General features: G+C 45.9%; 3 protein-coding genes across 7 annotated transcripts in view; 2 read left to right on the top strand and 1 right to left on the bottom strand.

Moving 5' to 3' along the window:
- The window catches only part of CNOT1 (CCR4-NOT transcription complex subunit 1), a 112,752-nt gene extending 101,754 nt beyond the window's left edge, over positions 1-10,998 (top strand). For all 5 annotated transcript variants that reach the window (XM_063140877.1, XM_063140876.1, XM_063140874.1 and 2 more), the window contains 9 exons: positions 108-271; positions 2,929-3,046; positions 4,568-4,669; positions 5,914-6,087; positions 7,213-7,362; positions 7,733-7,913; positions 8,417-8,549; positions 9,562-9,696; positions 9,990-10,998. In XM_063140877.1, coding sequence (XP_062996947.1) covers positions 108-271; positions 2,929-3,046; positions 4,568-4,669; positions 5,914-6,087; positions 7,213-7,362; positions 7,733-7,913; positions 8,417-8,549; positions 9,562-9,696; positions 9,990-10,068 — 1,236 coding nt within the window. In that variant the 3' untranslated portion in view covers positions 10,069-10,998. The remainder of the gene's footprint in view (positions 1-107; positions 272-2,928; positions 3,047-4,567; positions 4,670-5,913; positions 6,088-7,212; positions 7,363-7,732; positions 7,914-8,416; positions 8,550-9,561; positions 9,697-9,989) is intronic.
- Positions 10,999-11,754: 756 nt separating this feature from the next.
- SETD6 (SET domain containing 6, protein lysine methyltransferase) lies at positions 11,755-23,701 on the bottom strand. Its single transcript, XM_063141485.1, has 8 exons — positions 23,429-23,701; positions 21,610-21,754; positions 21,109-21,250; positions 19,567-19,761; positions 18,451-18,571; positions 15,500-15,680; positions 14,791-14,933; positions 11,755-13,371 (listed from the first exon to the last, which is right to left on the bottom strand). The coding sequence occupies exons 1-8, from the start codon at positions 23,699-23,701 to the stop codon at positions 13,063-13,065; spliced, it is 1,509 nt and encodes a 502-aa protein (XP_062997555.1). The 3' UTR covers positions 11,755-13,062.
- Positions 23,264-27,030, top strand: part of CSNK2A2 (casein kinase 2 alpha 2) — a 162,132-nt gene continuing 158,365 nt past the window's right edge. Inside the window, exon 1 of the mRNA XM_063140887.1 lies at positions 23,264-23,267. The gene's annotated coding sequence lies outside the window, so the exon portion shown is untranslated. The remainder of the gene's footprint in view (positions 23,268-27,030) is intronic.

Genomic DNA, 27,030 nt, shown 5'->3' with positions numbered 1-27,030 from the left:
TCGTTCACGGAAATGGGATTGGACAGAAAGCATGCCTATAAGGTTGCATCAGTATCAGCACTTCAGAGCTTTCTCTGGATTTTGAGCTGGTTCCTTTGTCTCTGTAGGTTCTTGGGATAGTGGTGGGAGTCCTCTTGCAGGATCATGATGTTCGTCAGAGTGAATTCCAGCAGCTTCCCTACCACCGCATCTTCATCATGTTGCTGTTAGAATTAAACGCTCCTGAACATGTCCTGGAAACCATAAACTTTCAGACACTCACAGCCTTCTGGTAGGTATCATTGCATTTTCATTGGGTTGAGACCTGTTCACAACAATGCTTTATCTTACTAAATGTGGGAAAGCCAGCCTACCCACACGTGGGAGGAGCATCCAGCCCTGTCATAGCTTGCCAAGTGAAGTTCTACAGCGGTTATAGTGTCATGGATGCACCATTTCAGAAGCCACAGGCAAGCTATAGCTGAAGACAAGATTCCCCCTCCTTATCTGATGCTGTAGACAATGGCATGGTTGTCGCTGAATGAATCACAATAGAACCGGAGGTTAGGAAAATCAAACACTGCCTTCTTTTCAGTGTCAGCAAAGTGATTTTCTGCCAGTGCACAGCTTTTTTCTTCTATTACAAAGTCTCCAATAACGTTTGCCATCTTTTAAAATAAAATTGGGGCATCTCTATTAGGAGAGTTTGGAACAAAGGAAAACTAACTGTGGCCATTAATCCTAGTCAGGGAATGTTTAAGTGTTTCCATATTCTAATTTCTTTTAGTTTTCTAGTTTCAAAGTTGCTTTTCCTTGACTGTTTTAACTATTTTGGAATTATGCCAAGAAGCTCAAAACTAGAGTGCTGCGACAATAGTTTTGACTGTGCTTGAAGTTCCTGCTGAAAACAACAGAATGAAATTTAATAAGGATAAATGCCAAGTTCTACATCTAGGAAATAGAAACCAAAGGCAGAGTTACAAGATGGGGGATACTTGGCTCAGCAATAGTCCAAGCGAGAATTATTATTATTATTATTTATTTATATAGCACCATCAATGTACATGGTGCTGTACAGAGTAAAACAGTAAATAGCAAGGCCCTGCCGCATAGGCTTAAGGATCTTGGAATTGTTATAGATCACAAGCTGAATATGAGCCAACAGTGTGATGTGGCTGCAAAAAAAGCAAATGCTATTTTGGGCAGCATTCATAGATGTTTAGCTTCCAAATTGCGCATAATACTGGTTCGGCCTTATCTTGAGTCTTGTATCCAGTTCTGGGCACCTCACTTCAAGAAGGATGTAGACAAGCTGGAGCGTGTTCAGAGGAGGGCAACCAGGATGATCAGGGGTCTAGAAACAAAGCCCTGTGAAGAGAGACTGAAAGAACTGGGCATGTGTAGCCTGGAGAAGAGGAGATTGAGGGGAGACATGAGAGCACTCTTCAAATACTTGAAAGGTTGTCACACAGAGGAGGGCCAGGATCTCTTCTCGATCCTCCCAGAGTGCAGGACACAGACTTCACATTTCCCCAAATTTTGCAATGCAGTTTTCCAGTTAAAAATGTGTATTGCATCAGTAAAGGGTCAGGGGGCACTGAAGAAGGGTGCCAGCTGGAGAGACAAGAGAAAGACGTGGTGGGGAGGGGAGGAATGAAAGGGGGGTTGTGGGGAGAGCCCCTTCAGTGAGGTTCATTGGTTTATTTGTTATGTTGACATCCTGCCTTTCCTCTAAGGAGCCTAAGAAGCCAGCACACATGGTCATCTTCCCCCTCTCTATTTTATCCTAGCAACAACCCTGTGAGTGGCTCTAAATCACCCAGTGAGCTTCATTTATTTATTTATTTATTACATTTCTATACCGCCTAATAGCTGGAGCTCTCTGGGCGGTTCGCAAAAATTAAAAACATTCAAAGTATAAAGCAACAGTATAAAACCATAATATAAAATACAATATAAAAGCTCAACCAGATAAAAAGAGCAGCAATGCAAAATTACAAATTTAAAACACCATGTTAAAATGTATTTATAGACTGTTAAAATGCTGGGAGAATAAAAAGGTCTTCACCTGGCGTCTAAAAGCATGTAATGTAGGTGCCAAGTGAACCTCCTTAGGGAGCTCATTCCACAGCCGGGGTGCCACAGCAGAGAAGGCCCTCCTCCTGGGGGCCACCTGCTACCATGGCTGAGGGGAGACTAGAACCCAGGTCTCCCCAGTGCCAGTCCAACATTCTAACCACTACACCAAAGTTTTTTCTTGAGCCATTATGGGTTCAATATAAATTGGGTTGATGAGTTCAAGCAAGGCGGATGGGGTTCTCTTGCTTTTCCAGTTCTTGGCTGTGGGGCTGGAGAGCTTCACCCCCTGGTCAAGTTAGGAGATGGATCCTGTATTCCAGCCAGGAGACGGTGCTCTCCTAGTTGTGCTGACTGCCCTGCCCTGACCTAGGAGGGAAAATGAATTTGTGGCAAGTCAAATGTTGTTTATCTTTTGTGGATCTATTAGAACTGTTTGCAATAATGTATAATATTAGTTTTACTTAATTTTGCATCTTAAGTTAAATTTTACTATATTTGAATGCTTTTGAATCATGTTTGTTCCTTGGAGAAAGATTTAAATAAATGAAATGTTTTATTTACATAGTCCTCTGTAAACGATGCCGTTTTGGCATTAAAGTAGAAGGTAGATGCTGCCGATGGATTGCTTTGGGTGAATTAGGAGCATCTGGGTAGCATCAGCCATTGGGAGAAGGAGCAGCTGTAGCACATGCTGCTACTCAGATTTCTCAAATTGTGTTGTGACGTTGTGGCAATAATGCTTCCTCCTGTTTTTACTTGGTGATGCCAGTGGACTTCCAAGCTACGCTCAGCTTCGATTATAATGCAGATTCTTACCCTATGCTATAAAACACTCTGAAACAAGGCTTGCCTACTCTGTTTTTATTTCAGTAACACATTTCACATCCTGAGACCTACAAAAGCTCCAGGTTTTGTTTATGCTTGGCTAGAATTGATCTCCCATCGGATATTTATTGCAAGAATGCTGGCACATACACCACAGCAGAAGGTGTGGCTGCAGTTTATCTTCTGTAACTTACGAAGCTTCCACAGGGAATAAGGATGCATCTTGGTTTGCAGGTTTTGTTTAACTAGAATGACTTTATGGCTTTTGATGTGCAATGTTCATTTAGTTTTCCGTATTCCCACAATGTAGCTGCAAAGAGAATCAGTTTATCACCTGATGGTGAAACCTGAGCCCTCATTGAAGTGGATAAAATTTTATTTAATTTTTTTTAAAATTTCCTGGCTAAAAATGCGGTTTTGTTAAACCTACGCTTACCACCTTTAAAAACTGAATCAGTGAAACACACTGGCTGCATCCAGAAAGAACGTGGGCTCTTGTGCTTCTCCCATCCCTTTTCCTCCAGCACAGCTGTGAGCAACAGATGGGAAGCTTTTACTTCCATTTTAGTCACAGTTTAGCACTGCATCTGAACCCTGAACTGTGGTTAATCTTAGTTGTGGTTTTAGCTACTGAGTGAAAGGCTGCTTTTATGTAAAATCATGGGGGAAATACCTTTCAGGCATAAATATTGCAAAATAGGTGCATAAATAACATTGTTATGAGTTTGCTATTCCGGGTGAGGGCCTGGCACGTCCTGGGAACCAGCCCTGTCTCTAGCGGATACCATCCAGGGTCATTGCTAGTAGGACATTTCACTGTGCTGATCTTGGACACTTCTATTTTTATGCTCTTTAACTACCTGAGCTGTGCAATTTGCTCAGTTCTTAAATTAAGAACACCTTCTTGTAAGTAAACAAAGAACCTCGATTTTCATCATTAGGAAACAAACACTTCTGCTGATTAATTTAACTACCAGGCCCTGCTTCTAGAAAGTTTGGGGCCCTTCGTTGTGTCTGAGCAATGACACATGGGCTGAAATGAGCAAGTTAAGTTCTGGGTTGTTAACTTCTCCATGTTTCTGGGCTGGTGGTGTAGAGCAACACGGGGGGCGGAGGGGAGTATGTAATACAAGAGCAGGGCAATCATTCAAACAAAAGCAAAAGAAGTAAATCCTGGAGATTGCAAATACTCTATAACAGGTGTTAGTCGTCGGATTAGCTAATTAACGTGGTTCATTGTTTAGGAATTCCATTGGGAAACTATTTAAAATCAAAAGGCAGATTTCAATCAGTTCGCTCTAGCCGTCATAGATGTTCAACACATACTGCAAGGCTGCAAACTGTTTCTTGCCTATGATTGTCTACAGCCCCCGCTTTGCCCTTGTATTTGGGCAGACTTGGCGGAGTCGTTCCGGTAACGCTGACTCATTGTTCCATTTTGGTCAAGCCCAGAGTTCAACCCCTAAAGCACCCTTTGTTGTGATGAGCTGGCTAGCTACATTATGGATTGCATATTTCAGGTAGCCCGAAGGGATTTAAAAAATGAGTTGTACCATAGCCCTGTAGTATGCAAATAGTTAATTCCACCGCACTGATGTTGGATGGGAACTAGTCCCAAGATTATAATAAAGAAATTAGCAAAAACTTCGTAGCTCTTCTCTCATTAGGTAATTTCTCTTTGTAGGGTTGGCCTATGTATGCTCAGCTGTTGATTGATCTGTTTAAATACTTGGCTCCTTTCCTGAGAAACGTGGAACTCGCCAAACCTATGCAAATTCTGTACAAGGTAAATTATACGGTCATCTGGGAGAGCGTTTTGGAGGGAAGGGGAGGTGCAGTGGAGTGGCAGAGGATTGAATTGCCTCCTGGTCTTACGGGCTTTTCCTTGAAACCTTGTTGGCATGGAGGCTTCTTTAAATGCTATACCCATCCTAACTCTTGATATATTACATCCAGCACTTCCAATTCTAAGAGCTTTGGATTGGATTCAGATTTATGATGGATCGACTGCATTCACAGAAGTTGGTGGGTTCTTGTATCTACTACACCGACAGCAGCCCCTCCAGCCCCCTGAAAACTCCACACAGTTAGTCAGGAAACCCTGCTGAGTGGGGCGGGTGGGAGGAACCCCCCCCCCAAAAAAAAAATTGGGCAAAGGGACTTTCCACAAGTGGAGCTCTATCTCCCTCTCACGGGAGTCAGATCCTGGATCCAACCCTTTGTATAGAATTAACTTCAGCTGAAAATATTTTCTTCCATGTAATACTTGTAGGATTTATTTATTTATTTATTCTGTACTGCCTAATAGCCAAAGCTCTCTGGGTGGTTTATAACAATTAAAACTTGTTATAAGACTAAATGCCTGGGAAAATAAGAAGGTAGCTACAAAAATACTACAGTGTGGGCACCAGGCAAGCTTCTCTAGGTGTAATTGTAACAAGCTTGTTGACGACAAGAAGAACGTGGTTCAATTTAGTGATGGTCTGAGTGATTTTCCAAGCACAACTGTAAATTCAGTGGTGGAGTTCATATTGTATGTTCAGGTCTCAGCACCTCTCGTAGGGGATCCTGATGATGAATAGGTGAAGAAGAAGACTTCTGCCTTGAACTGAGAAGATCTGGGTTTAATGCCTGTTTATAGTTCCAAGCTAGATGGATCATCGCACTAATGTGATGTAAGGAGGTGCCTCACTTTACTATTGGGTAGGCAGATGCATGCATAATTTTACACCAGGTTTTCATGCACTAATAAAGGCTTAGATAGACCTCTTCCTAAGGTTCAGGACTTGTCTCACACATTCCTACTAGCTCTTACAAGAACCCCTTGTAAGTGCTGCCAAGTACTACGTCAATATTAGAGTTGAAATGGCTAAACGCCGGGAGAGGAGGTCTAGTGCTACCCTGTGACTGACTTGACATTTAAACTAGAGACATCTGAGCTTCTGGTTACCATTCTACACTGCTCTGTTTTAGTAGAAAATTTTGTATAGGTTTAGCATAGATGCTGAATCCTCTTCCTTTTCCCCCTAGGGCACTCTGCGTGTGTTGCTGGTACTATTACACGATTTCCCTGAATTCCTCTGTGACTACCACTATGGATTCTGTGATGTAATTCCTCCAAACTGTATTCAGCTAAGGAATCTTATCTTGAGTGCCTTCCCACGTAATATGAGGCTTCCAGATCCCTTCACTCCCAACCTTAAGGTAATGCACCTGGTATAAATCCAAACTGCAAGATCTCTTTTGTCGAAACACCTAGGAACTTGTAGATGGCCTGGTTCGCATGAATGCTGCAGCCCACCATGGCCTATTTAAGCCATGTTCAGTCGTGGTGTGTGCCAGCAGCTATTGTGAATATTGAAGCTGTGATAGACATGGCTTATCGTGATGTCCAAACCCAGCACAGGGTGGGTTATTGCCATTTATTTATTTATTACTTTTTATACTGCCCAATAGCCGGGGCTCTCTGGGCAGTGCACAATTCAAACCATAAAATACAGTAAGTGTACAATAAATTTAAAATGTTAAAAGTTTAAGAATGTAATATAAAATCAGGTTAGTTACAGTCAAGGGAAAGCCTGTGTGAAAAGGTTAGGAGGCGTTGAAAAGATGTTACATTTTCTGCCTCCTGAACTGCACAAGGGTTTTTTTTCCAGAGGGTGGGTGCTGCTACAGAGAAGGACCCACCACTGAAGTTCTCCGTGGCAGCGTCCTGTCCATTTCGGAGTGACCAGCAGGGCCTCCTCTGAAGATCATAACTGCGGGGAGGCGGTCTGCTAGGTATGCTGGTCCCAAGTTGTTTAGGGCTTTATAGGATAATAATAAGAGAAACTTGTATGTGGATCGGTAGCTAGCAGGCAGCCCGTGCAGTTCTTTTAACACAGGTTTTATACGAGCAGAGCTAGGTGTCCCCATGAGGACCCCAGCTGCTGCATTCTACACTAGCTGCAGCTTCTGAACCACACACATATGGGTAGCCCCACATAGAGTGTGTTACAGTAGTCTAATTGTGAGGTTACCAATTTTCAAAAATGACTGTGGTTCGGCTATCCTATCCAGGAGGGGCATAGTTGGCGTAAGGACCAAAGTTGATAATGTGCGCTCTGGGCCACTAAGGTCACTTGGGCCTCCAGTGACAAAGATGGATCGAGGAGCACCCCCCAGTCCAATAAAGCCCATGGCCTGTGCGTGGTGGTTAATCACAGCAACCACCCCACCTCTCCAGGTTCCAGGGTCACCATGAGCTGTGACAGGTACCTGCTGTGGCTTGAATACGTGCAACAAGAATCCTTAAAATAGTGTTGGGGTTCTTGTGTGTGTTCTCCTCAGGTGGACATGTTGAGTGAGATCAATATTGCTCCACGGATACTCACCAACTTCACTGGTGTGATGCCACCTCAGTTCAAGAAGGATTTGGATTCCTATCTCAAAACCCGCTCTCCAGTCACGTTCCTGTCCGACTTGCGCAGCAACTTGCAGGTGAGTGACTTAATCCAACATTGGATTTGGGGGAGGAGGGTGGACATTAAAATGCAGTTGTGTTGAAATAGGCTTTTCGTTCTAGTCCAAGCACAGACACTGAAGTCATCAAAAGGAAGGACTACAGAGCCCAACTCCAGTCCCAGTACGGAATCTGTGTAACATCAGTCAGGGAGGGGCCATAGCTTAGTTGCTGAACACTTGTTTTGCATGCAGAAGGCCCCAGGTTTGACCCCCGGTGTCTCCAGATAGGGCTGGGAAAACTCCTGCCTAAAATCTTGAATAGGGGCTGCAAGGTCTGCTCTCCCTCGTGCTCAAGTCTCAGGTGTCCACTGTGGTGATGTCTCTTCCTTTGTGTTTGCTGCTCTAGGTATCAAATGAGCCTGGCAATCGCTACAATATCCAGTTGATAAACGCACTGGTGCTGTATGTAGGTACTCAAGCTATTGCACACATTCACAACAAAGGCAGCACTCCCTCCATGAGCACCATCACCCATTCGGCTCACATGGATATCTTCCAGAACCTTGCTGTTGATCTGGATACTGAAGGTAAAAACAGATGCAGAGTGAGTCCTAATGTTAAAAGAGGGGTAAGAATATATTGCTGTGACCCTTACCAGAAGACACAGATAGCAGTACACTTAGCTGTTTTTCTATTGGGAAACCTGGGGGTGACAAGTGAATTTTGAAGAAGAAAACTTCTTCTTTAACACTTGTCATCAGGCCGTTTCTATTAGACTCCTTCAATCCATCCAGGTCTTTGTCCTGCCATGCAGAGTCCGTGTAGTCTCCCCATGGCTTTTCACTCTGCACAGATTCATCTGCTGGGCAGCCCTGCTGTCCTGTGTCTTAACTGTAAGCACCCTGAGAAGGAAACCTGCCACGTTTGTGTTCTGTATAGCACCTAAATTTCTGGTAAATTTAATGTTAACTGTGTAAATCTTCTCATCTTTTGGATAAAAAAAACCAATGTCAAATTAGTTGTACTTGGGTGGTAGTTTCCTTTGTGTCTAAGAAAACCTACTTCCAACACATTTTTTTTTTTGTTCCAGGTCGATACCTCTTCTTGAATGCAATTGCCAATCAGTTACGGTACCCAAACAGTCATACTCACTATTTTAGCTGCACTATGCTTTACTTATTTGCGGAAGCCAACACTGAAGCTATTCAAGAACAGATCACCAGGTAAGAGATCTATTGCTATTGTTAAACTATTGTTTATTGTTAAAGGCAGGGGCAGGCAGAAGGTAGATCTGAATCTACTGGTAGATATTTGGGCATTTTGCAGTAGATAAACAAGGATCTCTAACTTCCCAATAGCATCAACAAAATGACTCCCCTCCTGCCTTAAATTATACTTGCTGAAAGAAGAGTTTGAAGTAACCAGGAATGAATTGCTTTGTGGAAAGGACTGTGAGCTTCGTTCAATTCTGTTACGCTAAAACAAATTATTTAGTTCTAAATAAATGGCTTTTGGGGAGATCTTGGAGTTCTAGTTTAAAAAAAAAAAAAAGCAACGTAGATCCAGCAAACCTGAAGTCTTCCACCCCCAATCTAAGGAATCTTGAGCACCTCCTGATCTACCTAGTTCTCACAAACAGCAAATCAGGCAATGATCTTTTAAAATATACAGTAGCAGCCAGTGGATAAAGACAGGGTTACAACAGCAGCAGAGGTTGCAGTTGGCAATCGGCTTTCTTCCAAACCCTCTTTGACCAGACAACAGAACACACTTAAAGATGAGTTCCGGTGGGCTTCCCTGGAGAGAATGTTCCCCAGTGTTGCTATCACTTAGAGGCGATGTCAGTCCTTGAGGAAAGCCAGGATAGAATCCTCCTCCCTGCCATCTGGTTCTCTCTATGCATAGATATCCTTTTTTGTATGGATAAGCATTCAACCACATGGGTGCCCACCTTCAATCCAAAGTCCAGAAGCAGGTTTGCCAGAATGCACTCTTTGAGAGAATGAAGTCTTGTAAGCTCTGAGCAAGGCATCAGGCTGTGCTGCTGCTGGACCTACAGGATTTCTTCCGCAACAGTGTTAATGTTGCGGCAAAGCCCTACAGCGTTGCCTGTCCCCTTCTCCTGCTTCCTTCAAGCTAGCAGGGCCTTGCAGATGGTGCTTTGTGTCCCGGCAAGTGTGGTTGTCTCTCTCTCTCTCCCCACCCCCCATGCCTTAATCTGTTTCTCTTTTATAGAGTTCTGTTAGAACGGCTGATTGTAAATAGACCTCACCCATGGGGTCTCCTAATTACCTTCATTGAACTGATAAAAAACCCAGCATTTAAGTTCTGGAACCACGAGTTTGTTCATTGTGCTCCAGAAATTGAAAAGTGAGTAATTCAAAAGTGATATTTATATTTGGAGGAGTCAGTCCTAGGGACTCTGGTACTTAGGGGGAGGGGGCGTGGCAGAGCACCTGCATTGCATGCAGAAGGTCTCAGGTTTGATCCCCGGCTTAACCAGCTAGAGTAGGAAATGCTCCTGCCTAAAACCCTCGAGAATCACTGCCAGTCAGTGTCGACAATATTGGGCTAGATGGACCAGTGGTCTGATTCAGTGTAAGACCGCTTCCTATGTTCCTGATGAGGGAATTGCCACTTGAAATGGTTTATTCTCATTGTAGGCTGTTCCAGTCTGTTGCGCAATGTTGTATGGGGCAAAAACAGGCACAACAAGTAATGGAAGGAACAGGAGCTAGTTAGAAGAAGCAAACACTGTGGAAAGGATGCCGGCCTGGAGGTCTCCACCCCATCAAGCTGACAGAAGAATGTGTGTGGGTCTGTCCAGACCGTGGAGGCCGCCTCCCGCTCCCTCCTGTTGGGCTTACATCGCAGATCTTTATGTGAGAAATTTCCTCCTATGTGGGCAAGTTCCAAAGTTTAAAACAAAGTTCTGACTCTTGGCCAAAATCCAGAAGATGCTGTGAATATAATTTTGAACTATTGTAAATACACAAAGCAGAAATATTTGTCTGGACTTTGGGTTTGTGCAAATTGTGTTTCAAGAGAGGCATGTGACAAGTGCCTGCCGATGCCAAGCACTTGTCTGGGGCGGATTTGCTCCCCTGACATTCCCAGACTCCCAAAGAGTATGAAAAAGCCAGTTTAAATATTATGTAACTTATTTTTCTTGTGGGTGGGGGACCTATAAATCACAAAGTTGTCAAAGAGAAAAATTGAATGCGTTGGAACATAGGATCCTACGGAATATAGGGGGAGTGGGGAGGAGAGGTCCTAGGAGTGGGTCCCAGTATCAGATGCTGCCAGCAAGAGCCATAGGAGTGGGATCAGAGGACTCCTTGGCAAAGATACACCTCAAGCCCTTTGGGAGAGGGCTGGTTGTTTTAACAAGAGAAACAAGACCAGGCCTGTAGATTTTCTTTCATGACACTTGTAAATTTCGGGAAGGGGCGGGTGTGGATCTAGTAACTGCTCCCCTGTGGCCACAAAGTTTGAGTTTGTAAAAAGAACAAAAAGGACCAATACAGCCCATTTTGTAAGGATTTTGAATGTTTTGTAAATGTATTGGTCCATGTGTTGTATTTTGTAGCCTTTCTAGTTCTCTTGGGCTTTAGTTCTCCCACTTCTTGTATGTTTGCATTCTGTAGTTAAACATTAAAGTCATGACAAGCAGTATCCGTGTTCTCTCATCACTTCCCAAGTGGGATGTTGCTAACATTCACAGTTCTTCAGAAAGGCAATTTGATATTCTTTTCAGTTGTATGGGGATACTCTTTATTTTTATACTATCAAGATGCAGTAACACAAAACAATATACGGGGCACTTAGGGGCACTTAAATTTATCTCTGATATAATGTAAATAGTAAATTGAAATGTATTTGTTGCTTTAGTAAAATTCATCACTTATAAGTTAGCTAGAATATAAAATGTCACAATATTTAAGAAATTTACAGAGCAATCCTATGCATGTCCACTAAATAGAGCAGGTCTTCTATTCTGTTTAGTGGAGCTTATTCTGAAGTAGGCACAGAAGTCAGAAATCTAAATGCCTTAGAGTACAATCTTGCACATGTCTACTCAGAAATACGCCTCAGTGTGACTCTCAGGTAAGTGATTGTGAAAGGGTAACTGTCACAGGATACTTCCTTGTCAAATTTCCAAAGTAGATCAGAGGTTATTTCTCAGAGCAAAGTAGGGTTTCCATGACCAGACTTTTAACCTGGTTCCTCCCTAAAATAAAGGTCCTGTATGCCCTTTTCAAGTATGGCAGCAGCCTCTAGGTTAAGAAATGCATTGTGGATTTGTGCATAACTTACAATGTAGTTTATCATTCTCTAATGCTGTAGATGGCCTCACATAAAAATCTTCATAGTATTCATTTTGATTGAGTAAAACGTTTTTAAAAGCATTTCACTCCATTTTCCCCCTCAGTGAAACATGTTTTTATTGTTTCCCAAAATTTCCCATTTAAAAACTGAAACAAATGTGTGGGGAGGGGGGGGGGAAGAATGTGGTTTCCAGGGGGTTTTGGGCCCTCACTTCTCAAACTGGGTAGTAAAACAATCTTGAATTGGCGCTGGATTCAAGTGGGCTTCCAAAAACCCAGGGGCTTTCATACAGAGATGGTATCTCATCAGAGAGCAGCCTAGGGAGGTTTGGAAGATCCAGAGAGTAGGCAATGAAGTCTAGAAAAAAAGGCAAGACATCTTTCCTCCAAAAAAAGTGGAAGTCTTTTTCTGAAGGAAAGAACAAAGATGCCCACACAAACTCTGCCAAAACAACTGTGAGGATGTTTGAACATGTTGCTTAACTGCAACATGTTCAAAAGTGGAGATAAAACTGTCCTAAGTTTAGACATTAAGATCACGAAGAAAAAAATCATTCAAATACATTAGAAGCAGGAAGGCACTAGGGTCTTTATGCAATAAGTGATTGAAATATCTGCTAAAGGACATGAATTTAGAAAAGATAAATGAATTCTTTACATAGGTTGTTCACAGTAGAAGATGCTGAATAAACACCAGAAGTTCTAGGGCTAATCAACAAGTGGGTCACTGGCTGTACAGTCTTTAAAAGGGGCTCAAATGTGAATTTGCTGCTCTCATAAAAATGCAACCTGTCACTAAAATTGTCCTCACAGGAGGATTCAAAAGTCCTGCCTCACCAACGGTTTGGAGCTGCATCACAAGCATATGCAAATAAGTTTTAGATAGCTAATTGAAAAGGAAAATTCATTCTACAGAGTATTAGAAAACTTGAGGTGAGCAAATGAAATGGAGCAGATTCAATACAGACAGAAGAAATGTATACACAATACATTTATGGAATTCATTTAACTAAACAAGTTCATGTTCCATGGTGGTGATGTGCCATGGTAGCTAAATGGAACCATGGTACGGAAAGCAACTCTCCAATTAACAGTTGATAAGGAACAAACCACAATTGTGGGGAGGGGTAGTTTTATGGCCTTTCTGGAGGCATTAGGCACACCACTTTGGGAAACCAGACTAGATGGATCTTTGGTCTGATGTGTGTTCCATAAGAAACTTTCTGCTGAGGACTGATAGGGGCTGTTAAGTCCTTTCAGGCACAAACCCACCCACCCCTACAACTGCTTCTTGCTACCCAGCTAAACTCACTGATATTAACAGGAATGGCTTTCCATGTACAGACAGATGCTTCCCTCCTTCCACTAACAAGTCCAGGACAACAGTGATGGAGCCACTCAGCTGCAGCTACCTTGTCAGCTCAAGCAACTGATGTAAAATCTTCTTCTGGCCATAGCGCACTTGCAGGGCAAACTGCTCCCTGCAGCTGAGCTTTGAATAAGCCTGCAAGTCTGTCAGTACTTCCTCCTCCTCTTTCAAGTCTGAGTTGTACAACTTCAGAGTTAATAGTGTGGCATCAAAGAGAAGTTTCTTCCAGGAGGCTTTAAGTTTGGGGATTGTAGCATTTGATAGCATCAGGTAGTTGGTGCCGTCTGCACCCATTCCGGCCTCTTGCTCCTTAAACTCTTTGAATTCCTCTGCAGACATACTTAGCACCTACAGACACAAAAATGGATTACTGTTTGGCCTGCATAGAAACAGAGTTTCAGCACTACCTCCTAAGCCTGCTGGAGGCAATTTTAATGGATTAACATCTGGATTATTAGGCAAGGCCCATTATTGTATCTTGAACTGGCACCAGGAAGCTACTTTCTCTCAGCTGGGAAATAGAGAAAGCGATAAAGGCAAGGAGCTGGCTACGGGCGATGGGCATTAGTAGTTCAACACATCTGGAGGGTGCCATGTTGAGGAAGACTAATTTAAAGGTTTGTACTTCCAAGTGCTGTAGTGGATTCACACCATGCCATTGGTGCCAAGACCACCTGAAGGGTATCGTACCACTGATACTTCTGCTTTGCATGACGTCTCCTTTGGGCAGAGGCATCTGTGTTCCAGCAGTTATATTGCCAGAGTATATAGTCCAGCCCAACTCAGACTGTTGGGACCACCACTACTGTACATCCCTTTTCCGAGCAAGACTGCAATGCTGGATTTAACATGGAGGTTTCTTTTGCTTGGATGGAGTGTATCTAGGCCTACCTTGGCTGGCACTCATGTTTTCCAAAATACAGAGTTGGCTTGTCTCCTTCAGCTAGTCTTGTTAGTACCACTTTTTTCTTGTTCCTCATCTAACTTTGGTGGCTAGGAGTGCCTTTTACCAGCTCTGACATGTTTGCCAGCTACAGCTGTTCCTGGATTGTGAAAGCTTAGCTGCAGTGGTTCAGGCTTTGGTAACTTCACATTCGTAACGCAGACTATGTGCACCTACCCTTTGGCCTGGTCCAGAAGCTGCAGCCTCTTTGGGGCAGCAAGTTACAAGTCAAAGGAACTGCACTGGCTGCCAGTGAGCTACGACACCACAGTTAAGGTTTTGTTAACATCTCAAACCCTAAATAAGTTGGGACCAAGTTACCTTAGAGACTGCCTCATCCCTGCAGTCCAAAGGAATACTTCTGGAAGTGCCACATGCTCCTGAGATTTGCCTCAGGAGTACCTGCAAGTGCTCAGTCTTGCAGCAGCCTCATCCTCTGGACTGCACCCCCCACTGGCATGAGGCAGGCGTCTTGAGCTTTAGGTGTCAGCTTTATGTAGGCTTTCCCTGGAGGGTAACCCAGCCAGTATGGTTGTAGCTGGCCAGTGATAGTTTTACTGTATTTTATTGTTACGTTTTATGTTTCTTCCTCATTTCTGTAAACCACTTTGATGCTGGAAAGCAGTATATATATATCTATGGAATAAATAATAAATACGGTGACTTGAAGCCTTTACAAGGCCTGCCTCCATCCTGAATGTCCCCTCCACGCAAGCTGAAGGCAACTTCAGCTGAAGTCCAGTGTACCACCCCTCTAAAGTAAATTAAAAATCCATTAAATAAGCAAGTAGCTATGTAACCCAGCACTCTACCAACTCACTCACCTTCAATGCCATGTACAGCTCCTCTTCTGTCAAGACTCTCTCCCAGCCCATCACAAAAGCCCCTTCCTCACCCACCATCTCCAGGTGGCAAAGGTAGGCCCACTGTTCCAAGACCAGCTGCCGTTCCGCTTCTGCCTTTGTAGCTGGTTAAAGGAGAAGGAAACAAAAGCAGTACAGTTTTAAGAGGCCAGATTGGATGCCCAAAAATGGGGTGGCAGCTAGGTAGGTGTGTATGTGGTGTTAAGTGAAAAGCAGGGGCACACAATCTCCTCCTATGCACTCGGCCCCAAGCCTCAGTCACACACACACAGGCTGATCTGCCTGACAGGAATGCTGCAAGGGGAGGTGATGGTGGGTATACAGCCATGTATACCACCCAGAGCTCTTTCGAGGAGGGCTTTGTGCCTCTGGGTGTTTTGCTTGTTTCAAAGAGGCAATGTGCTTGGAAGAGGCACCATGCAAGACTGGAAAGCAAAGTAAACGAGGTACTCTGCTTTGGATTTTGCATTAGGTACCTGCAATTGCTGGAGAGGCCATGTTCCACCACAGGCGCCCTCTACAAAACATGGCTAGCAAACAGCAACAGAAGAGGGGAAGTGGGCCCTTTTTCACACATCCTCTTGCTCTGGGGAGTTGTGCTGAATAATAAGGGTATCTTCCCCTTATTATTGGCTCCCCAAATTATTGGCTCCCCAAAGCAGCCACTTGCCTTGCAGTGCTGCTTTGAACAGGGTCAACATCTGGATGTCTGCAGTATCGTCTGTGTTGCCAGGATATGGCTCAGCAAACCCATACATGTGGAGCAGCTGCCAATTTGCCATTTGTCCGTAAGTGTTGAAGATCTCTTGGCCCTTACAGATCGGCTGGGTTGCAACCATTTTCAGAAACTCCTACAAAAAGAACAGGAAAGTAAGCCCTGGCAGGAACTCTTGAAGTACTGATATTCTCTGCTGGGGAGAATTCCCTCACAATCTGAGACATGCTGAAGTTGGAGCTTCCACGAAAAGGAAAAATGAAACACCCAACACGGTGGCAAAAGTGTAAAACTAAAGTGGCTACTAAGCAAGGACAGTGAACAAGGAACAATATTATAGCATCAAGAAAGAAAGAGGCCTGCCCTGGAATCCTAAAAAATGAGCTGAGATCCAGATGGGAATGAACACACCTCAGGTGCACTCTCAAATCCAACCATACTCTGGGTTTCACAAAGGCCTGCTTGGCCCTGATGCAACACGACAAACATGAAATCCAAGCACCAAAAAAACAGAGGCACACCTGATATTTAAAACATGCACTGCTTGCCTTTCTGCCTCACAACAGGCTTCCAAGGCAACAGACACGAAGCAAAAATTAATACATAAAGGTTTGATTTTGAGGACTGAGTTAAGGGAAATGAGATTAACCTGCAAGAATTTCAGTCAGCAATCTATGTTGGATTGTTCCCAAGACAGGAGAACCATCATCAGGTCTGATGCCACCTGAGGGCACTTCTGGCTGTTCCAGTGGGTACTTGAAGTCAGAGACCGCCTGCCTGCCTTCCAGAACGTATAATTAAAATCCACAAAAAATTACAAGTCTTACTCCATGTTCCAGGCTCTTCTCTCCAGAGGGAAGGGACAAAATAAACTAAATAAGGACTTGGGCCGGTTGATAGCTGACAATAGGGATGCCAGCCCAAAAAATGCTGCTTTGGCTAGGGGATCGCCATCTTGTACTACATCCTTCATCTCCATAACAATATCACCGAGCAATATCACCAAGAGTCTGTTGCCCAAGAAAGAAGCAGCTGCTACTTCAGCTTTAGCTGTGGTGTTGGAGACACTGGACCATTCCCTGACCTTCTGCAAGTGAGAAGGACATGGTAAAGACGTCATCCAGCTTGCCGGATGAACCTGATCCTTGTCTCTCAAAGATAATCATGCCAAATAATTCCTACAGCACGACAGAATGCCGCCTTTATTTCTTTGGAGCAGGAATTCATAGAAGATACCCCAAGGTCATCTAACACAACACCCTGCCAATGCAGGCAGTCCACCACTACTGTACTCAATAGGTGGTCATCCAGCCTCTGCTGAAAAAAACCCAAAAACCTCTTAATGAAGGAGAGTCCACCACATTCTGAGGCAGTCTGTTCCACTGTCAAACAGGTCACACTGCCAGGAAGTGTGGGACTTTTTAGCTGCCACATTGCACTGCTTACTCTTGTTTAGTCTGGCCTTTTAAAACCCCTAGATCAGCCTTCCTCAACCTGGGGCGCTCCAGATGTGTTGGACTGCATCTCCCAGAATGCCCCAGCCAGCTGGCTGGGGCATTCTGGGAGTTGTAGTCCAACACATCTGGAGCGCCCCAGGTTGAGGAAGGCTGCCCTAGATCATTCACAAATACTGTGTCAAGCCAGAACATCATCTATCCAGTATTTAGGCATCAGATTTTTTTTCTTGACTAAATGTAGAACTTTGCATTTATCTGTTTAATTCACTTTTTATTTATATATTTATTTATTTACATTTGTATATCGCTCCACATCTAAACAGATTCCAGAGAGGTGAATAAAGACGCCATATTTAAAAGGTAAGCAGATAAATCTTTAAAAAATGGAAATAAGTTCAGTCTGGCATGATTTGTCCTTGGGAAACCCAGGCTGGCCCTTTGTAATATATCAGGAAAAACTTCCTGACTGTTAGAGCAGTACGACAATGGAATCAGTTCCCTAGGGAGGTTGTGGGCTCTCCCACACTGGAGGCCTTCAAGAGGCAGCTGGACAACCATCTGTCAGGGATGCTTTAGGGTGGATTCCTGCATTGAGCAGGGGGTTGGACTCGATGGCCTTGTAGGCCCCTTCCAACTCTGCTATTCTATGATTCTATGATAATCACAGCATTTTCAAAATGCTGGCAGACTGACGCTTAATGATTTGATCTAGAACTTTCCAGGTACTGATGTCAAGCTGACCGGGTGGCTCCCATACCACCTCCTTAACTATCTTGGGCTGCAACTCCTTCTCTTTATGTACATTTTGTGTATTTCTTCCAGACAAAGCACAATCTCCCTTGTGGAAGCAGACCAAGGAGGAGTTGAACAGTTCCACCTTTGGTCACTTGCTAACAATTCTCCTATCACTTCCTTGTTCTTCCTCTTGCCCTGAACATCATCAAAGAAGCCTTTTTTTTGCTGTTTTTAACATCTCTCGCAAACCTAAGCCGATTTTGAACTTTAACCCTCCTTACACTCTCTCTCTGCAAGCTTTGGCTCCTCATTTGTGCTGATCCATGATGTGCCTCTCCTATTTCAGAGCTCATCCGTAAGCTCTTCATGCAGCCATCTTGGTTTCTTTAGATGCTTCCCATTTTTCTTTCTCATTGGAACTGTTTGTGATTCAACCAGCAAGGGTCACTCAGGCTCATGGCATGTCCTGGTTTCCTCAAGGAAGCATAAACTACTTCAAGAAGACATTGTTGCAAGGCTATACACAGGAGGAAGAAAACACGCCTGCCCCATTCCTCCTAGTCAAGTCACAATGTAACAGATACAGCTTGTGTATCCCAAGAGAAACCCACCTGACACTCTGAAAATTCTTATCTCAGAGCAATGAGATCTAAAAGGCTGGGGGAGCTGGGAGCACACCACAAGGAGGCCCAACCGCATTTATGCTCCGCTCACCGGGGTGTATTCCAAGTTGGCATTGTGATTTGCCACATGATTCAAGAGATCTGCCAGGGGCACCATCACTGGAGGGTTAGGCTCTTCCTCTTCTTCCTCCTCATCCAAAGGTTCTTGGAAACTAGTTGGGAATAAAGTGGGAAGGTACTAACATGAGGCATCTTTGCCAAGTCATGCAAGTGACTTTGCTAAGTGATGAGGGAACGAGATGCATGTGGCACTGAAAACTTCACTGTTGCTATTGGGTCCATAGTAACCAACACAACCGAAGAGCTGCCACCAAACCCAGGACCTTTTGAGTTTTAATTTTTAAAGGTTTCATCCCTGCCTAAACTACTTAGAAGCTGCAGGAAGTTTCTGCTAAAGGCTTCGAAGAAGAGGTGGTCATAAGCTGGAGCGTCTTTATTTGGAACACCTTTGTCTTACTCATTAGAATGTTTCTAATGTATTCAATTTGCATAATCTGAAATACTCCTGCCTAAGTACATTCTACTTACATACCCAATTCTGAGGACACAATCTGCTTTTAGAGTTTCCTTAAGGAAAGCCAGAGAACTGGATGTAGAAAAGAGGAATACACCAATGACCGTTTTTCTCTTAACCTTGGCATTCTGTCTTCTCAGTTCTCCAAAAACATAACCTCATCGGGGCCAGAGATTCCTGTCAACTCATTCTCTGTATGTATTTATGGTTGCCCAATCAGAAATCTTGGGACAGAGCAAAATATGTCAACATTAAGCCACCCACAGGACCCTTCCCATGCCAGTGGGAAGGCAGTGGCCTCACAAGCATGCCGAAACATCGTAACTATGTATGACCCCACCAGCAGTCAAATGGCTGCTAGCTTCACTTTCACCTCTTTCTCTGCTAACAGTCGATGGAAGGCGACCGTAGCTCAGTGACACAGGATCTCTTTGCATACAGCAGGTCCCAGCTTCAATTCCTGGCATATTCCAGTATGGCTGAGAAAGGTTCCTCTCTGAAACCCTGGACAGCCGCTGCCCTTGAGGATAGACAATACGGAGCTAGATGGACCAATGGTCTGGGTCAGCATAAAGTGACTTTCTATGTACCTGTGACTACTGTTAACTCTCCCCAACCTGCCCTTTCTCTCACCTGTAAGCCATGACGAATGCCACCAGCGTCTTGTACAGATCCAGAGTGTGCACCCTGGGGTTGAAGATATCTGGGTGAGCCTTCATGAAGGGCAAGATAATAGAGCAATACTCCATCTGGATACTGGCCAAGTCTTTGTCCACAGCTTCTGGGATCCCTGTACCTTGCAGAAGCCTCATCCGCTCTTCACTACTCCTGTGCAGAACAGCAAGCAGAAAGTACTGTTTCCTCTTCTGAGTAAGTAGCCAGCTGTAACAAGCTAACCCCTCAAAACAACTCAAACACTAACAAACTAGAAACTAGACAGCATCAGGGTCAAAAGTCTTGAATTACTTTAACTCCTTACTGCAGTAGTAAGCAAGTACACAGTCTGGAACAAAATGAGGGGAAACAAAAGGCATCGGGGCCGAAGACATGGACCTGTGCTCACCATGAACACTTGATGATCTGCCCATCCAAACTCCTGTATCCACTTTTGAGGCATTCCACCACATGGCTCACAAGGGCTTTTGAGATGCTAGATTCTACACTGGACACCAGATTTGTGTAACAAAGAGATGTGAAAGGCATGAAAAGAGCCATGCTGGATCAGACTAAAAGCCGTCTAGCATGCTGATCTCACAAACAGGACATGAGGGCAACAGCACCTTCCCACTCATGTTCCCCAGCAACTGCCTCTGATACTGGAGGTAAGCTATAGCCACAGCATTGGATCAAATACCTGCCCGAGTCCACGAGGGCAGCAGACACCCCTATAGCCAGCCCTCACAGGCCCAGGAAGACCTGCCCGAAGCTATGAGGGATCCGCGCCCAAGTGCTCTGGAGCCTTCGAGAGCGTGGGACATGGGTCCTCCCTGACTTCCAGGTCACGGCGCACCCTTTGTCCCTTTTAGGCAGCAGGGGAAATTATGCCATTAATGGAGCCGGGGGTGGGAATTATATCATTTCCCCCAGGCTGCGGAAATTGCAGATTTTCTCCCTCCACTCATAATGCCATTAGAGTGGAAGGAGAAAATACACAATTTCCCCAGCCTGGGGGAAATTACGTGATTCTCTTCCCTTCGCCCTTCAATGGGGGCCTTAAAGGCACCAATTGGTGCGGGGGCGGGGGGGAGAGGGGGTTAGCAAAGCACACTTTCCGGTGCCTCCGGAAACTGCAATTCCCCAGGCCACGCCATTAGCCCAGCCAGGGGAACTGTGCACTTCCCAGAGGCCCCAGAAAGTGCACTTTGCCAAGGGCTTGGGAGGCTCGTGCAGCTTCCCAAACACTCAGCAAAGGCTCGCAGAGCCGTGCAATCAGGGCTCTGCCTGAGTTCTCCAAAGCCTATACAGCAATCATGACTAGTAGCCACTGATAACCTTATCCTCCATAAATAGGTCTAATACTCTTTTAAAGTAATTTAAGTTGGTGGCCGTCACTCCATGTTGTAGTCACTAATTTCTCAGCGTAACTGTGCACTGTTGCCACCCAGAGCTCACCAACAAGTCTACATGAGGAAGTTGGGTGTTAATAGAAAACAACATTACAGCATTTGCTCTTACCAGAACATGGGGTGATCCAAACCACTGAAGTTGGGCCAGAGGGACAAATAAGGTCCCCAATGGGAATTGCTGGATGTGGATTCATGTAGCAGAGAGAGAAGGAGGGGAACCCAGCCAGACTGACTGTCCAGGGAGGCTTGTTCTATTGAAGAAAGAGAAAAGAGGGTATAAAGATACCAGAGCTATTTTGCATAACGGCTGTTCTGAACAGAACAATCAAAAACAGCCAGGAACTCATCTTTGAAATTAGCTGAGAAAATGCACCTTTTGCTTTCTCATTCTGATAGCCAGGTTTGGGGCATATTGAAGAATTTAAGCACTTTTTCAAGAGCTGAGGGACTCACTGCTTCCTCCCCCTCGTTTGCAAATATTAAGCTACTTTGCAACCAAAACAGTCATAAACATACTCCATGTGTTATTCTCCGGATTTAAAACCCAGGTTCCTTTCTAGAGAAAGTCTCTGCCTGCCTGCTCAGCTGCAGGAACCCTCATTTCCTGTACCTTTCTCCAGGAGGGAAGAAATGGAGCTCGTGTTTTGTGAGAGGAGTGCTGTTCTTGGGATGGTAAAAAGGACTTCTCCAGCCTCAAGGTCCTCTCTGGCCAACAGGCCATAAGCCGCTACTGTGCCTTCTCTGCTCACACAGACCTACAACCGAGGGGAAAAGTTTACACTGTGAACCAGAGATTCCGAAAGCTTCAGAAAGATAACTTAATACAGCCTCTTAAATGGGAAAACATGGGTTTTATCCCCATCACTGCCCCAGAATTGTTCCCTCCCCCTAAAATTGGAAAAATGTTAGATTATATATTTTTTATTTTAGAATGGTGAATAACATGTTTAAGACAAGTGAAACAGTACAGAAGCGTATTTCAATCCATAAAAACTTTCTGCTTTTAGAATGGATCAGAAGGAACAGAAAACGAAAGCAAAGATGCAGAAATTGCTGCTAGTGATAACTCAGAAAAAGGGCCTGTTCAGACATGCTAAAGCCATGGTTAGGTCGCCAACCCTTTTGCAGCAAATGGTTAGTGAGCATGTTTAAATCATGGTTATGTAGCCACTATGATTAGGAATGGTTCACATGACACAGTAAGCCACAATTTTTAGCTCAAAATGCTTAACCACCGTGGCTTAGCGTGTCATCTGAACAGGGTCAAAATATTTTAACCCAGTTTTCAGTGCACACTGTTCTCACCAGCTTGCTTACACGCACATTTTGTGTTTTTTAACCACTAAATGCATGCTGGATTTTTTTTTTTAAGCGAGTAAAGATGAGGCCATACCCTAAGCAATACCTTGGATTTGGCCTGGAAACTAACAGGCATCCGATGTAAGCGATACAGAATAGGAGTTACATGATCTGAATGCCTAGGGTTCCACAAGTGCTCTAGCTGCTGCAGTTGCAGTTTCCAAATTGCATTACAGTGTTCTAAGGCAGGTGTCACTGTGGCTAGGTCGGCTCTCTCTAGCTAGGGATGAACTAGCGTAAGCTGGCAAAAGGCACTCCTGGCAGCTGATGCTGAACCCAAGAGCACTCCCAGAATGCAGGATGCCTCCTCAATGGAGGGGAACAAACGTCCCCCAGCAGCATCTCCTGAGTCTGTCTCCGCGTGCGCGCGCGCCCCCGTCCCCGCCCGGAGCTCCTGCAACACCGCCCCCTCCCCTCCCCAGCCAGAGAAACCGCGAGGCCTCACTGGGAGCGCTCTCGCCCACTTGGAACCAGCAGCAAGGAAAAGGCAACACAAAATAACCGCCAGGCCCCCCAGCCGAGGGGCGAGACCCTCCCCTCCCCTGCGCCCAACCCCCCCCCGCCACTCATCCCCAGTGACGGCGCAGCCGGAAGGCCCCGCATGGCCCTTCCGGGGCGGCCGCAGGAGGTGGCAGCAGCCCAGCCCAGACGGCAGCCGTGGGGTCGGTCGCGCTTCTGCCCCGTAGAAGAGGAGAGCGCCGAGATGCTTCGCCGGTTGGGCGCCCACTGCCGCCGCCGCTCTATACGGGGGTGGGGGGGAAGGGGTGCTGCGGCGAGCCTGAGGCCGGTGCCTGCTTGCCCCGGGCCCTCTTCGCGTGGCCGTGTGGGGGAGCCGTCCGTTGGGGGTGGAGGGCGCCAGTCAGGCCAGGGGCGGGGGGCGGCCTGCCTGCGTGCCCGCTCGCCCGCCCCTCTGAGCCCACGAGGCGGAGGCGCTTCTGCCGGCCGGGGGCGAGAGGAAGCGGCCAGGCCGAGCGCTGCCCCGCCCACCGAGGCGCCGCCTCCTCCTCCGCCTGGCCTGAAGCCCTGGGCTGCCGGGGCCTGCTCGTGCCGGGCCTCCTGCGAGGCCCTACCTTGTCGCTCAGCGCCACGCCCGCGGCGGCGCACCAGCCCAGGAAGGGGGGGAGGGCGGCCGAAGCCCCGGGGGCGCCCGCCGGCCCGGCCCGGCCGTCTCCCCTCAGCCGCCGCTGGGCCGCGGTCGCCATGGCGGAGGCGCCGGTCGCCGGTGGCCAAGAGGGGACGGAAGGCCGGCGCATGCGCTCAAGCGACGCCAGCCCCTGAGGCTCCGCCCCTCGCGCCCCGTCCACCAAGGAGAGAGGGCTCCGCCTCTCGCGCATGCGCCTCATGGTTCCCAGCTCGCCCCGCCATAGCTGTCCCAGCCCTGCTGCCTACTCGGAAGTAAATTTCCGAGCACGCGGGTATAGGATCGCAGCCCAGGCAGACAACACAACGCGGCGCTAAGGGCCTTGGGGGCCATCCAATGCACGTTTAGGCGGAAGAACAGGCCTACGACTCCCAGCACCCCCCAGGCAGCGATGCGATGCGATGCGATGCTGGGAGTTGTAGGCCTTTTCCCCCTGCCTGAGCCAGCCTGGGATCGCGCCCTCCTGGATGGATTTCTGCCCCGCCTTCCCACCGAGGAAATGGGGCACAAGAGACTTCAGTAGATAAGATTTCATTAAAGAAGCTGCAGTTTCCACTCCGTAGAAAGTCTGCTTGAGTTTAATATCTGTATTAGTTCCAACGCAATAATCCTCTCTAGAACAACAGGTGTTGTGTTTTTATTTTTTTGCTTCGTTTTACATTTTGTAGATATTGTGGCATCAATGCAACCAAAGAGCATTAACAACCATCATGCACAAAAATATTACATTTCACCTCATACAGAAAAAGAAATCATGAAATTTCACTTTAATCAGGAAAATGTAAATAATAATAATAATAATTCAATTCCCCCTGCTCCCAGTAGTAGCTAGATCACCTTCAAATGAAAAAAACAAAAAAACTGCACATTGGTTGCCAATTGCTACAAGTGAATAAAAAAAAACTGAGATAAATATTATATATAGGTATTTATAGATCTATCTCATCTGAAAGAACACAGCAAGAATAATTGCAGCGATATCTACAATAAAAAGGAGTCCTAATAGCTTTCAAACATTCATATTCAAAGTTCAGAAGGAAGCACACGAAAAAGCGTCTTGAGATTAGAAGATACACCACGTGGAATGTCTGGACTGGTTGTGGCCGCGTCAAACCATTTCAATGCAAAACGTCTTGCGCGTGTGTACACCCCACCCCACCCCACCCCCCTGTCAAGTGCTAGAACAGCATTCCCTGTGCTGGTGTCCATCAATCTCTGCAGGTTGTATAGTATTATATACCAACACATGGGGAAGACTCCAGGTTGGGATGGCGGAGCTATTAAAGTTGTCTGCAGAGTCTTCTGTGTATCATATATGTGACAGAGACATCCTGGTCCTTGGACCAAGACCCCTTAAGTGCTTCCTTGTGCAGAAACCCTGCTAAGTGGCTGGAACAGGGTTGTTGTCGGCTGGGGGCTTCATCAGTTAAAAGTGTCTCAGATGGGATCATGCCATGATTAAGGAGGTGTAGGAGGGAATCTACACGTCGTACTGAAGGCGCCTGCGTGCGCCTCCAGTCCGCCCTCAAAATGATGGTGTAGACGGAGAAAGAAGAGACGGAGGAGGAGGCTCTTACCCTGGCAGCAGGAGGCCGGCGGGGAGGAGGAGGCGGCAGCAAGGACGTGGCCGGTTCCCCAGCTGCCGCCTCCTCCTCCGCCGCTTCTTTCTCCGTCTACACCATCGTTTTGAGGCGCCTTCAGTACGACGTGTAGATTCCCTCTTGGACTACAGCAAGGATGATTGGGGTGGATCAGCAACATCTTTGGGGAGCGAAAGGAGCCTCCCTCTTAAGCCCTTTCTAATTTCATGTCAACAGGCGTCTCACTGGGAGAATTGCCTCTTCAAAGACTGTGGAACCTGAAGAGACAATGCCCAAGAAATGTTAGGCAACTTCTTGCTAGCTCTTCCTTCTCAGGATGGGGACGGGGGAGTTCAGTATTTCCAAGCAATCCTAGTTTGCAACTGGCATTGTGTTGTCCTGGTGGATTTGTCAATTCCCCCCCCCCCCCGCCCCCTAGAACGGAACTCTGGGATGGAGAAACTCCCAAGGTGTGAGGCACCCTGGGGCTGGACAAAACCTGCCTAAAGGCCGTCTGCTAGGTGACACGTTCCTCTGCATCCCTCCAAGGCCTGGAGCTGCCATGAAGCCACAGCATAAACAGGGGTGCTGAACCTCTTTCAGCCTGAGCCAAATTCCATTGCAGACCTCTGTGTGCCAGTGGTGACTGGAGCAGAAGGCAAAAGGGGCGTGGCCAAAATACACAAAGCCCCAACATATTTCAGCTGCAAGCTCTCATTGCCACTAGCTAAACCTTAGAAGAGCCCCTATATAAGCCTGCCTAAGCTTTGAGGTGTTGGAGGAGCCCTCCTCTATGTCCCACCGATGCAAGACATATATTATGGTAGGGCATGGAAGAGGGCTTCCTCGGTGGTGGCACCCTGCTTGAGGAATGCCCTCTCCTTGGAGGCTTGACTGGGGCCGAGGTTGGCCTCATTTTGGCACCAAGTTAAAAACATGGCTTTTTATCAAAGCCTTTGAGGGCTAAATTTCCCTAAAAGCTGCACATCGTGTTTTTTACATTTTCTATTGTTTTTAGCATGTTAATTAATAGTTTAATGTGTTTTTAGCTGTCTAGATTTGTTTTATACTGTTTGAATTGATTTTATCTGTACACCACCCTGAGATCCCAATGATATAGGGCGAAATACAAACGTTTTAATAAATTTCAACCTTTTAGAATGGGGAAAAATGGCACTTGGCATCACCCACTGGAAGAGGGATTTGCCCTCAACTTAAAACCAATGCCTTATGTGTTCTTAGGTGAAACTAGTGCCACAATCAGAGTGAAAATGTTCAGCAGAATTAGTGTTGACAAGGTCAGGGCCAATTACTTCTTCCAGGTGAATGAAGGTGTTCCTCTGCTGGCAGGGGTAGATCTTCTGGACCCCTGAAGATCTGATGGAAGGAGCCAGAACAGGTGTGGAAACAAATCAGGGCAAATAGGGCAGCTTTGGAAGCCCAGGGGGACATAGGAAGTTGCCTCAGGCCGATCCACGTGTAACCATGTGAACTGCCCAGAGCATCGGCTAAGGGGCGGTATAAAAAGGCAGTAAATACACAAATAAACTAACACAGCTGCCAAATTGCCTGGCCTCCACTTCCTTCCCCTCCTCCTGCCATTCCACCCTCACCCACCCTGTCCAATTTTACATTGCAAGCTGCCCGGGCCCTCACCCTCTCTCATATTCTGCAAAGTGCCTCGGAGTTTTATTGAACAGATTCTTATTCACGTTTATTGTATCCACTTCGTGTGGTTTTTAATCTCGTAGGCTGCCTGGAGAATTGTACCCCAGAAATTATTTTAAATAAATAAAAAAGTAATGCATGCCAACGGCTCTACATTGGCCTTCCCCAACCACATTCCCTCCAGACCTGTTGGACTATGACTCCCCCCATCACCAGCCAGTGCAGCACAGAGAATTCCAGAGGAAAAGGGGTCAGGACTCAAAGCCAAAAGGGCAGGATCAAA

Source organism: Elgaria multicarinata, chromosome 14, assembly GCF_023053635.1.
Source record: "Elgaria multicarinata webbii isolate HBS135686 ecotype San Diego chromosome 14, rElgMul1.1.pri, whole genome shotgun sequence".
Taxonomy (NCBI): Eukaryota; Metazoa; Chordata; class Lepidosauria; order Squamata; family Anguidae; genus Elgaria; species Elgaria multicarinata.
The sequence above is the reverse complement of the archived record's forward strand: the minus strand, read 5'-3'. Positions and strand labels throughout refer to the sequence as shown.